Raw genomic sequence first — 12,572 nt, forward strand, 5'->3', positions numbered from 1 at the left:
GCTGTTTAGACTGTAGCCTTGACAGTAAATTTTACTTTTAAATTTCCAGGACAATTTATCCAACACCATGGTTCTGACAACAGATTAGCTGTGTGGTTTCCTGGTTTCTTGTTTTAGTTTTCTGTTATGTTTGCAGACAAAAAGCAAAGGGAGGATATCCTGATTGCACTGAGCTATTTGTCAGAGAGCTTAAGGAAATTCTGTGCAATGGGGAAAAATATGGGTCTTACGTACAAGTGCGGCGTGAAAGGATGGAGACAGTGGGAGAAACAAAAGTAAACAGTGCTAAGGGTTCTGGGGAAAAAAACAATGTCCTTTTTAATTGCAGGCACAGCATTGGCCACTTCCACTAAAAGCGGGAAGGCTGTAGACAGAGAGACGTTTTCATCGGAAATGATTCATAGGGCATGTTTTTCACAGGAAAATGGTGCAGCTAGAAGGACAATAGAAAGTGTGCAGCCAGATATTTTGTACCTGGGCTAAGAAGCTCCTTGGAGCAATGAGGGGACAAGGAATCTCGTTGAACTAAGTTGCAGTGAATTCCTTCTTTTGAGAGTTAGCTGGCAAGAAGCGAAGGTATGCGGATAGTCATATTGCAGCCATATTTCACATCAGCATGACAGCAGGGAGCGAGTCATTTGCTATCATCTGGGTCACACCTGTTAATATCAATCTGTGGCCACTCTCATTGTGCTAATATAATAACTGCCTCCGATGTAATTGACATGGGTGTTTGCACAGCATCTAACATGGGGCAGTGGACAGCAGGTCACCAGTGACTCTTTGTACCCCCTTGCCAAAGCCGTTAGACATTCATGGGAGGAGGGACTTGCTTCTCTTCCGTTTCCTGTGACCTCTGAGAGACAGAGGGATGTATTTCACTCCTTCTTTGCTGTTGGATTACCTCTCCCAACCCTCCCTCTCTTAAAGAAGAAGGCCGGGGTGGGTAGGCCTAAAATTGTACTGAAACGGTGGAACAAAATGTTTACTTAAATATATTTTTAACACTTTGACATTTAATAACCGCAAAAATGAAGAAGAGGGCAAGCATTTTGTTGTTGGTAAATGGAATCAGCTTTGTGTAGGTGTGTTTCAGACACACAGCAAGCATAATGAATCCAAAATTGCTTTCGGTGCATCTGTGGTTGTGGGCTTTAGTAAGCAAACTCAGGACTACAAGAAACAATACAGCAGACCTTATTTGAAGCACCCAGGCATCGCTTAATAAGACCCACAGCCGAGTGATGTCTTAAGGGGCCACGAGTAAGCACATTTTGCTTACATAAGGAAAGGTGCTGCTCTGCATATGAGGCCCTGCAGGTTCGACTTTCTGAGCAGAGGAGGAGATTAATAACATCCAGGTGAATTTTGCTCCCATGTGATTTCAGAACTTCCTGTTCAAATAACCATCTTACCAACAAAGCAATGGCCAGAAATAGACATGCAAACACAATGTAAAATTATGAGAGATGGTTTGTAAATGGTATTATTGAGGAGGGGCCATTATTCGCTTGAGGTGTCTGTCAAAGACAAATTCCAAAGCTTTTATTATGACAACGCTGATCTCTCAGGTTTTGTGTTACAGGTGGAACGTTGGGTGATCAGTGATGATGGAGAGTTGGGCGTTTTCTGTTTTGGTTTGCCCACGACCTGTTGTATTATGAGAATGAAGGGTTAACCCCTTCCCTTCCCTCCTGTGATCAGCAGAACCAGCACAACCCAGACTGAAAGTCTCTGCAGAAGCCATGATCAAATTTTTCACATTCTTTGCATTAATATTTGTGAGATCATTGTAGAGGACGCAACAGGAACAGCAAGTGATGTCTGCCATTCTTGCTCTGCTAAATACTGCAGCTTCTGCAGCAAGCCCATATGCAAGACCACATTTCCTGAATATGCTGTAGCAAAAATTTGCGGCTGTTGATGACTTTTTAGGTGCAGCAGAATGCTGTGACTGACCTTTTAACTTGAAGGCATTAGTAACTGAGCAAGCTTGTGAGAGGACCAAGGGGTTACATCTGGAGTGCAACTCAGCCTTAGTGGCCACTTTTCACCACTTGTACAAAAATCTACCATTAGCTTTCTGTTCCCATCTCAGAGCTTTCAGCAGCCTGTATATTGCAGGGGCTGTTTCCAAGAACCCAGCCTCGCAGCAGCCTTGCTGTATCGTTCTGCTGAAAGCTGAAACACTCTCCACGATGGACGCAAAGGACTTGTGGGCTGCTGTTAGGGCAAATGAGAAGCACTGGTCTCTTGCACATGCATACAGCTGGTCCCACTGGTGCATTTTACAACAAAGCAACTGGAATATTTTGCTTGAAATGCTTTTGGCTGTGATTCAGAATAGTGAGGGGGGGGCGATGGTCTTCTTGATTGATCTCTGTATTCTAAAAAGACAGAAAAAATAGGAAGCTTCTGTGCTGCTAGTCCTAACAAATGCAGCAGATCTTAGAGTGCATGAGAGAGCAACTTCTCATACTGTTTTTCTCAGCATTACATTACTTGCACAGGCAGCATTAGTTAGTCTTTAAGCTAGTGGTACGCCACTGAAATTTAAAAAAAAAAAAAAAAAAAAGGAGAAGAAAATACACTGTTATTATCTCCTCTACATAGTTTCCCTTGAAGCCTGTGTTTCCATTTGAATGAGAACCAGAGGTATTTTGGCAGAACTCACTCCTTTACAGCCTTGACTATAGGAGCGGTGACTTTAATGATAGACTCACAGCACAAATGGCAGGGAGTTGCAAAGCATGGCTGCATGTGTGTGCTGTGAGTTTGGCTGGGACCTGTCGGACCCAAGACGTGTTAGGACTCCACTTCCGGGGAATGTGTGTTTATGGGCTCTGCATGCAAGCAGGCATCATTATACCGTTACCTCTGCATCCAGTATGTCACTGGGGTACTCATAGGGATTTGCTGTTCCCAGTTTATCAGAAAAGCACCTGTTATACTATCCATGCATCTGAGCAGAAAAGTTGATGTCAATGACCTTCAAAGACACTGAAGCAGAAGGGCAAAATGGGAAATCCACTGATAAAAAACAAGCCCTTCATTTTTGTGTCATTTCTGTCTTTACAAGCAATGTCAGCATTCATTTAAGTTTTTGAAAGAAATGAAAACTGTAATGAAAACACATTATCGTGCACTTTTGTCATAAACAATTCACAGTATTAAGCTGGTTTACAGTGACATGCTTGTAGAAGCAAATTGAAGATTGGGTATGAGAATGACTCCTCAGAATCCTGGATTCAGACCTGGATTTAAACCCCTACTTAGCAGTTAAAGTTACATTTTTATGTTTTATTTCCTAAGAATATATCTTGGGTCAGGAAACAGGCCATTATTGGGATTCCAAGAACCCCTGAGCATCTGCTCATATTCCCAATCTCTGCTTCCATTGTTTTAATTGGCTGCCACAGTCATATTACATTGGCTGGCTGTTCCAGACGAGGTTCTGTCAGTTGGACTGGAAGCAAAGGGCTTCCCTTTATAGGGATTAAATGGGTATGATGCCCACAGGCACAGCTTACAGAAATGAGATGGTTTGATTCAGCCACTTCCCACACAGGTTTCTGTAACGCACTGGGAGGAGTTCCTGCCTCCAAGGGCTATTCAGGAAATGAAAATACCAGTTAGAGACCACAGTATAAGTTTCATACAGGCAGTGATACCCACAGAGTTGTAGAAGTCACCCCAGAAGCCCTGTTTGCATATTACTTCAAATATATTGCCTATATATTTTTTTTTTTTCCTGCATAGATGTTATGCTGCAATTAGAATCAGCAAGTGACAGACCAAGATTTTTAACCAGTATGCCAATACCTGCCCTCGTAAAGGCATGGTTTTATTTCTGTATATGAGCCTCTGCTTTTTTTTCCAAATAACTAAATGGTCTGGAAAACCACCATGGTTGCTGAATGGTACCACAAGTCTTTATTGTTAAGTTCTTGAGCTATAGATCTTTTGTTTGTATTCCCTATGGTTGTCAGATATCTCTCAAAAGATACGAAATTTCCTGTCATGACCACACTCATATTGTAGAAATGGTGACAATTACATATATTTATTAAATGACACAAAAACATTTTTCTGAATCAAACTTAGACTGAATCATTGAGTACAGTATTTGTTGAAGGGGAATGCACTCTGAACATGGTTTTTTTTTTTTTTTTTTTTTTTTTTTTTTTTTTAAAGATAAAGGCTTTTCTTTTTTGCAGTACATAAATCTTGACCATGTATTGTAACAGTAGTGGTACTGGAAGATAATGGATCTGGTGGACATACAGCGTGTAACATTTAGTGCAGAAAGAATTAACTAGACATTTCAGGGTGGTCTGTGATATCTTGTTCTGCCTTTGACCAGGGTCACATAACATCATCTTGTTCCTCACAGAAACGTTAATTTCTTTGACCACTGGTAGAAGTGCATTGCAGGTGAACACAATCAAAAAAGTGTCTTATTTTTAACATAGAGCAAGAGGAAATCTGCAACAGGTGTGAGGTTTTACCCATTATGTAATGCCATGCCAGGATTCGCAAAAAAAAGTGTCGACGTGACAGTCAAACAGAGATAAATGACAAATGACAAAAGAAAACAATATGTCTTGTCAAGCTTAATTGAGAAGACATGCAACAAAAGAGAGTGACTTTGTGGTGTGGGGGCAAGAAGGAATGAAGACATTGCAAAGGAAGACAGTCCTTAGGGACAGACCAAAAGTGGGTTTTGAGACACCGCAGCTGATGACACAGAATAAAATCTGATCCAGCAAGAGGAATAAACTATAATGGAAGAGCGCAGAAAGGTTAAATCTGATACCGTTCTAAAGTGTGCCAGTCAGTGGCTGTGTATAAATCGGACAGCTGTACGGAAAAGGGGTTCGAATGGCATGTTCACGGCCTACTGCAAGGAAAGCTCAGAATGAACACAGTTACAGCGATATGGTTGAATTGCACCACGCTGACTTGGCCGACGCAATTTTGAATCACCTACTGGGTTTCAGACTTCTCATGTAGGCTATGTATGCATTAGCAGGACAACCCGCTGCGTCTCACAGGAGCTCCACCTGTGAGACAGTTGTTCACTTTGGAAACCTGACTGTCCGACATTGTGCCACTAAAAGGCGAGATACCACACTTCTCACGTTTCAGACCTTGGTGGACTAATGCAGACGGTGGAATAGCAAATGAGAGTTGTTAAAATCTTTGCAGTGATATATAGCACACAGCCTGCAGCTTTTTCCTGTCCCGACAGACTGACTGTTTCTCTCTCCATCCACCACCCTTAGGCTACACAAAAATAATTTCAACATGGGGTTAGGGCAGGGGTGATTCTGTTTAGGGCAGGGGTGATTCTGTGGAGTGCCAGAACTGCAAGAAAATAATCCCATCTTCTATATTTCCACACTTAAAGATGCAAGGACCCTGCATAAGTGAAATTCATCTCTCTCTGTGGGTGTCTAAACATGCTCAAAAACAATTAGAAGTATAAAGATCAGTGTGATGATTTTGCAGATAATTTATTAAAAATAAAATGCATAATATGAATAGATGAAGACTCCTGGAATATTGATATATTGTGGGATTTGTATATCATATTATATCAATATATACTTTGAAATCTTTAGGACATGGATCACTCGTTACACCCCAGCAACAGCATTGTGATCACCTCTGGGGTGTTTGGTGGTCCCACACAATCACATTTACTCTTTGCTATATCATTATGATTTATTTTTAATTATGTTTACGTACTCTTTATTATATTATTCACTGCTTTATTCATTTTTATCTTTTATAGTTATTCCATTATATTTTGACTTGTATTCCTTCCCTATTCTTTTTCTGCCAAGGAGATGGAATGTCAACCTCTTTTTTGGATAGTCTGTTTTAAGGCTAAGGCAGATAAGGAAAATGTAGATATATAAGGGGCAGTGGGGAAACTACAAGCACAGCCAACTGGGATGTGGTGGAATGAGGTAGCTCTCCTGTAGAACTGCTGAATTTAAACCCCTTCAGCATTCAAGGAAGGTCTCAAATGTATCTATCTTGGACCTTCTTTTCTCTTCTATCAATTCTATAGTAGCAACTCCAGTAGTGTGCAAAAAACTGTGGTACTGGATAAACTCTTTGAGCTTCATCAAGCACACATCTGCATCTAAAACTCATTCTGAGCTATACATTGCTTTGGAAAAAAGTCTCCTAAATAAATAAATGTAAATATCAATATCTATACATCCTGTTGCATCCTCTGATGAGCTTAATAGGAATTCTAACTTTCTGCTAGTGCTTAAATAGATTCTTGGCTGATGAATCCATGTTGTTTTGCCTTTCTTCAGACTGCTAAATTAGTTTGTTTGATAAACTTCAGACCAGGCAGCAGTTTCTATTTTTCTGATAATAGTCTCTCTGCCCCTTTGTCTGCTTTACTGATTGTCTTGCTTGATAACACTAGGTTTACTATCACAGACCATAATGCAACAGTATGTGCTGACACAGTTCCACACCTTATGGTGCTCTGCTGTTATTTGGTGGGAATAAATAGCTAGCCAACTTTGTGACCACCAGGTGAAAACAAATCCTCAGCGGAATGAGGATACGCTGTTTCTCATCTGGCTGCTTGGCTTCGTACCTCGTGTGGAGAGAAGGAATGTGTGTTTGAATTGCATGTAAGTCAGCTCTACTTTGCCAGGGAAACACTTGTTGAGCCCTCATCCAATCTGTGTCGAAGAATCATTTGGATTTTTAACCTGCCTGAAGTCAGAATCCTCAGGAGGGCACTGGTGGGGCACAATCACTTCCTAAAGTAAACCCCTTTGGGTGTGGTGTAAGATCGTGGTTGGGTTATGACATGTGTGAGTGTTGGCTGAGAGGGGCACTGCAGTCCACATCTCCTTGCATCAGCAGCACCCCATGCTATGTCAGCAGTTCGAGCCCCTGTAGTAATAATAATGGTAGTGAAGTGGGAAGGGGAGAACTAAAGTGAACCGCCACAAGCAGGTGCTTACAGTGCTGGGATTGTTCTCATCTGAAGTTTTCAAGAACACATTGGGGTATTTCACGCTAACCTCGGCACAACCAGTACTGCCTGCCCCTTGACGTGCTGACATCCATTCAACATCTGCTAGCTTCCAAATCCCACCCCTGACCTCCTAAATTCCTCAGAATGGTGTGAGACAGGGGCACAGTTGGGATCAAGAGGTGCACATAGACCTTCTCACATGGACTTGTCACAGAGAACTTTACCATAGTTGGTCTTTGCAGTTTCACAGGACTCTGACAGTGGACAAGAGGTGGCATGATGACGTAAGGTGTGCTACGCTTGAATTTAGTAGCTGATTCCTATCTGAAACAGGCAGCCAAAGCTGTCTATAACCCTTAAATGTCCAAATAGACAAAACTTGCAAGAAAGAAGACATGACTTGCACAATGTATTTTAGTGTAGCCAACGTTCTTTCGAAATTGTGTGCTTGTTCACATGCAAAGTTCGTTGACTATGCTCACAAGGCAAAACAGTGTGTAAACATCCAGTTTCCAATCCTCAGAAATTTTACATAACAACCAGTCAACCTAAATGACCTGGTGACTGTTTCTGTCGGGCCGGTAAATACTGTGACTGTTTTTGTTTTGCTGTTCTTGGTGATTCCATTTCTTCTTAGTCTTATAATTTATATTATGCTAGATAGTTCAGTCATTCATCGTTATTGTGGCAGACATGGTTTGAAACCTTGTGCAAAAATCATGCACACAGTCTCTTACAAATTAGAGGGATCACTGAGTGTAGCATCTGTAAATGGAAATTTTTGTTTACTTTCTGTGTGTAAGGAACATGAAAGTTGTCTGTGGAAACAAGAAAATGCTCCATATTCTAAAACAGATCTATTAGTATGACTATCATGTCTGAAACGTCAATAGTATGCCAAGCTCTTGCACAGACTCTTGTACAAATGTCATTTAAGAGCCAGATGGAGAGACAAACCCAGGAATGTGTCTGTTTTTTAAATCAACTGTCCCATAGCTTCCTCCTGCTTATAAACTCAGGCAACTAAAGGCGGGGCTCCAGCTTCTCCTGTTTTAGTGTTGAGCCAGCATGGTTTCTGTGACATTCAGCTTTTAGAGGCTGAGACCTGTGTGGAGGATACTGCTTCCCCCTAAAAGGTCATCTTGCCTCCAATGCATTTGTGTCCTGGGGTGGTGTAAAACGATGGCAAGCACTTTTTTCCCAAACACTAATTTTACCTTGTGTTAAAAATGACTCACCAGGGAGCAGAATGAAAAGGTCAAAATGGGATATGTGAAGAAAACAGCCTAAAAAACTGTCAAAGTGTTTGAAATATCCCAGGCTGAATCTTTATTTCTTTTGCTTGGGACGCTGCAAAACAGACTATAGATTTACTTGTACACGTTAACCACTAGTACTTTCAAATGAAGTGTTTTAAGTACCTCACTACACAATGGACGTCCATGGAATTTTATTAATAAAACTAACAGTGTAGGTCTCAAACATAATTTATAAAACCTGAACTTGACAAAAAGTACTTGGGAAAAAAATTTAATGGGGAGTTACTTTTTTTACTGGAAAGAGAATTTACTTTTAGGTGTGGTTTGCTTATTTTTATCCATTGTGTAACTTTTGAATCTGGGAGGATTCTCTATTGCTCTTGTTGCTTCTAACAAAAAAACATATTTCTAACGTTGTATGGTTTATTTAGTGTGCATAAAATGGAAGCTTCTGCACTCCACAATTTACATATTTATAAATATTTGTAAGATCAGAAACTGATTCCTCCCCAAAAATAAGACACATGTTTTGTGCCACTAGAGAAAAACTTTCCTGTTTTTTCTTTACATGTATTTCAGATGTAGACCATGCATAGCATCCCCCACACCCAACTGCCTAACACAGTCCCGCTGCCAGCCCTTCAATAAGCCACTGTACTCCACTGGCAGTACCCAGCGGCAAATGCTGAAACCTGGACCTTCCCCTTCAGTGTGAGTTCTTCATAAAGGCATTCCCCACAAAAGGTGAATTCAGCAGGGCCTGCGTTTGACAGGAAGCCCAGCTTGGCCTTATACACCCGCTGTTCCCTCTCCCTGTTTATGCAGACTGTGTCGTTTCCGGCCGCTCCTGTGCATGCTGGAAGGTCATGCAGCCATGCCGTTTGCGTTTCCTATTCCAACACGGCCCTATGTCCTGGGCGAGGCATGGGGCCTTTTGGGCGGATGGGTGTAACGTGACGGAAGGAGTGTGCCAACCTGTTGCCTCTCAGTCAGCTCAAACAAGCAAATTTAGCACAAGCAATTACACAGGCTTAGGCAAAGGGGTGGGTGGTGGGAGCAAGGGCTTACTCTACATCGCTCCGGTCTTTGTCATCATTACTGCCTGCGCTTCAAGGGGCTTAACTGGAAAGCTTTGTTAGGGCTAGCAGATGTACTATAGTTCCGGGTGATCTCCCACTAATAGGAGATGTCAGGAATGCGAATGGAGAAATCGCCAGAGGTGTGGTCCTACCTGTCTGTAGTAAGCCAGCCTGGCTGTCAGTGACACTGAAATGCTTCTGGATGTCAAGGAGAACACCTGGAAGTAAAAGAGGAGAAGAATTTAATTGCTTGTCACTGTAACACCACAGCGTTACCAGAACTCTCAGACACAGTGGGATGCTGCTTCAGCTCAGTACAACTCCCTGTATAAATTATGCACTATAATGTTTACTAACATTTAGTTTTAGAAGGATTTGTTGAAAAGAAGTTGGTACATATAATGTCTTGATGATAATGAAAACAGAACCAGACGTGCAATTGTAAAATTATAGAATGACCTTCACAGAAAAGGTTTCAACTCAAGCTGACAAGCAGGTAACATACTTAAGGAACTTGTATAACTTGTTTAAAGTTCAAGTCCTAGGACAGCAGCTTTTAACTGTTATTGTTCCACTAGAACATTTGTATCGAAAAAATTATAAGTCACTCTTGATGGAGGGATGAGCTAAGCAACAAAATCACTAAGCCTCTGATTTTCTGAGTGTGACAAAATAATGGACTTTAAATGGAAGCATATGGGATTAAGGAAGGGGAGTGATCCCTGTGATGTTCAGCAAGCGTAAAGTGCCCCCCCCCCCCTCATATTTGTGCGTATGTCCCTTGAGTACTGTCGCTTATATTTCTTTGCCCCTAATAACAGGCAAATGGTTACACCTCTGAAGAAAATGTTATTGATGAGCACATGACTTCCTCTGGGACTAGGAAGAAGTTCTGTTGGCCTGTTTAACTTATCCATACAATGTTTACAGAGAGCTGCTCCCTTAGTTGGAAAGAACCCCAGTAACCCCCCCGCTTGCCCACCACCGCTAGGCCCCACTCCGCAGTGTCAGTAAGTGGCTGCCACTGGAACGAGCCTGCTCACAAAGGACTGTCATTACACCAATCTATTCGCAGCCCATTCACAAGCCGCCTGCATCTGATCCCAAAATATACTCTTAATTATACCACACTCCTCTGCAGCGAGCAAAGGAATAAAGAAACAGAGCCGGTGTAACTTAGCATGTTCATATTTATATCCTGTCATGTAAATACTTGTGGAAAAACTGCTGAGCTCTAGCTCGACTTTATCCTAGTGGTAACCCTTCTTATGCAATTGTCACTCTTAACTGTACTCTTCAGGGGAGGTAGGCTGAATTGATGAGTCACTTTGTGACTTCCCCCATCTGTTGAAATGCAACAGCTTATAAGATTATCCTCAAAATGCCGTATATGGAACAAACTGATCTGTGTGGAACAAGATGCAGAAGCACACACATATACAAGAGCATAAAGACTGAAAAATAATGTCTCCACACTGAGGCTAACATCTCAGTAAATCCCACGACAAACAACAAAAATCGTGAGCAAAAGTGTGTGCAATTTAACTGCAATTTTTTCTTCCAATTGTATATTTTGGTTTCTTACGTCTTAAATTGTTCTACTATTTACATTTGTCTGCAGATCCTCCCTTGAAAATACTCTTCTTTTTTTTTTTAAAAGTGTTAAAAAATTTTGAAAGATGTTGAGAGATGCTCAGATGGAAGGTGTGAGTGAGTGACAGGAAGGTATTGGGGATTATGGCAAAAGATATTAATATGGAACACCAGCCGTTCAACCAGCTGTATCACACCAGCACTGCTTGGAAGGGAGAGCACAGCTCAGGCTTTGTTTGTGTATTGGTTTCATGCAAAAGAGGCAGAACAGAACAAGTGACCACGTCATCAGTGGATCTATCAGAAAGGGTACCTTCCAGGTATCATAATGCACAGTGAAACCTTTTTCCAGATGAGTAAATCCAGTTGTCACATGGACTTAACACAGAATATCAAATGACCTGGGAAACAAGTGCTACCTTTAAGCAATATAGTTTGGAATGAGAGACATGATCTACCACCTGGGAAAGATTCTTTCAAGAGAATGGAAGGGAGACCTGTAAGGCACCTCTTTGGGTTCTCTCCTATACAATGACTGACAGCTCAGCCGGTTTATTTGGCTCTAGGCATTGGTGGATATGCAAGCTTTGGCCCCACCCCGACAGCTTTCAGACTAGGACGTAATCCTTAAGAGTTGAAAGACTCTACAAAGCGGGCCAGGTCCACCCCAGGGGTGCTGGAAAGAGCACTTGTCAGGCCTTAAGAGAAGAGGGCCTGCATATAAAGCCCTTCAGATAAAGATAGAGATGCTTTCATAACTGGCAACTTTCCAAGGTATTATCCTGGCATGACCTACCCCAGGAGAGCAGCCCCCCACCTATTCTCAGAATCTCAGGGAAGGTGCGTTGAGGGGTGTATTGAAATGACCTGTGCACGATAGGCGGTCAACGTGACCGTTCACTCTTCAGGCTGATGGTTCCATCTACATAAGGGTTTCTCTGCCTCAAACCAATTTGCCCAGCTAACATAAAAGTTAGTGAAATAAAAATCCTTGATAATAACTCATTTAATAACCAATGTAATATGTTCCATAATTGCAGATTATTTTAATAACACACTTTTTGTGTTCCTCAGCTCAATTTAACTACAAGTGCTTCCTTTTTTGCTAATTAATCCTCTTGAAACATTTAACGTCACACATTGCATCTCACCCAAGAGGAGGTTGTCTGCTGAGGTAAACAGTTGTGATATCCATGGTACAATATTTTAGACCTTTCAGGATTATTGTTGTTGTCCTCATTATAATTTCACCCACATTAATGTCATATGAATTATCACAATGGAATTTTCTCTCTGTTGTTAATGCTCCGACAGGTGCAGACAGGCCTTCTGCATGACACCATGAAATGGCATTCCTGTCCCATGAGAAGTGACTCTCAGATTCCTGTACATTCAAAATGCATTCTTTCGCACTGCTACACCCAAACACAACCAGGAAGATGCTTATTGTGGCTCCTTATTAAAAATAAGACAATTTGACGTTACCATGCAAGCTTGTATCGCAAAGTGAGTTTGTTTAGTTTTGAAATGGCATTACAAAATCACTCGAGTGGGAGCGTTCACTGGTCAAATGGGTTCCAGAAAGTCAGTAGGGCTTCTGTACGTGGTTCAACTACTCTTTGT

The 12,572-nt window shown here is 41.6% G+C and overlaps 1 protein-coding gene across 1 annotated transcript in view; it reads right to left on the reverse strand.

The window, feature by feature from the left end:
• Positions 1 to 12,572, reverse strand: part of spns2 (SPNS lysolipid transporter 2, sphingosine-1-phosphate) — a 66,018-nt gene that overhangs the window by 35,064 nt on the left and 18,382 nt on the right. The window contains exon 2 of the mRNA XM_018742040.1: positions 9,509 to 9,574. Coding sequence (XP_018597556.1) covers positions 9,509 to 9,574 — 66 coding nt within the window. The remainder of the gene's footprint in view (positions 1 to 9,508; positions 9,575 to 12,572) is intronic.

This window comes from Scleropages formosus, chromosome 25 (genome assembly GCF_900964775.1).
Source record: "Scleropages formosus chromosome 25, fSclFor1.1, whole genome shotgun sequence".
In the NCBI taxonomy this organism is placed as follows: Eukaryota; Metazoa; Chordata; class Actinopteri; order Osteoglossiformes; family Osteoglossidae; genus Scleropages; species Scleropages formosus.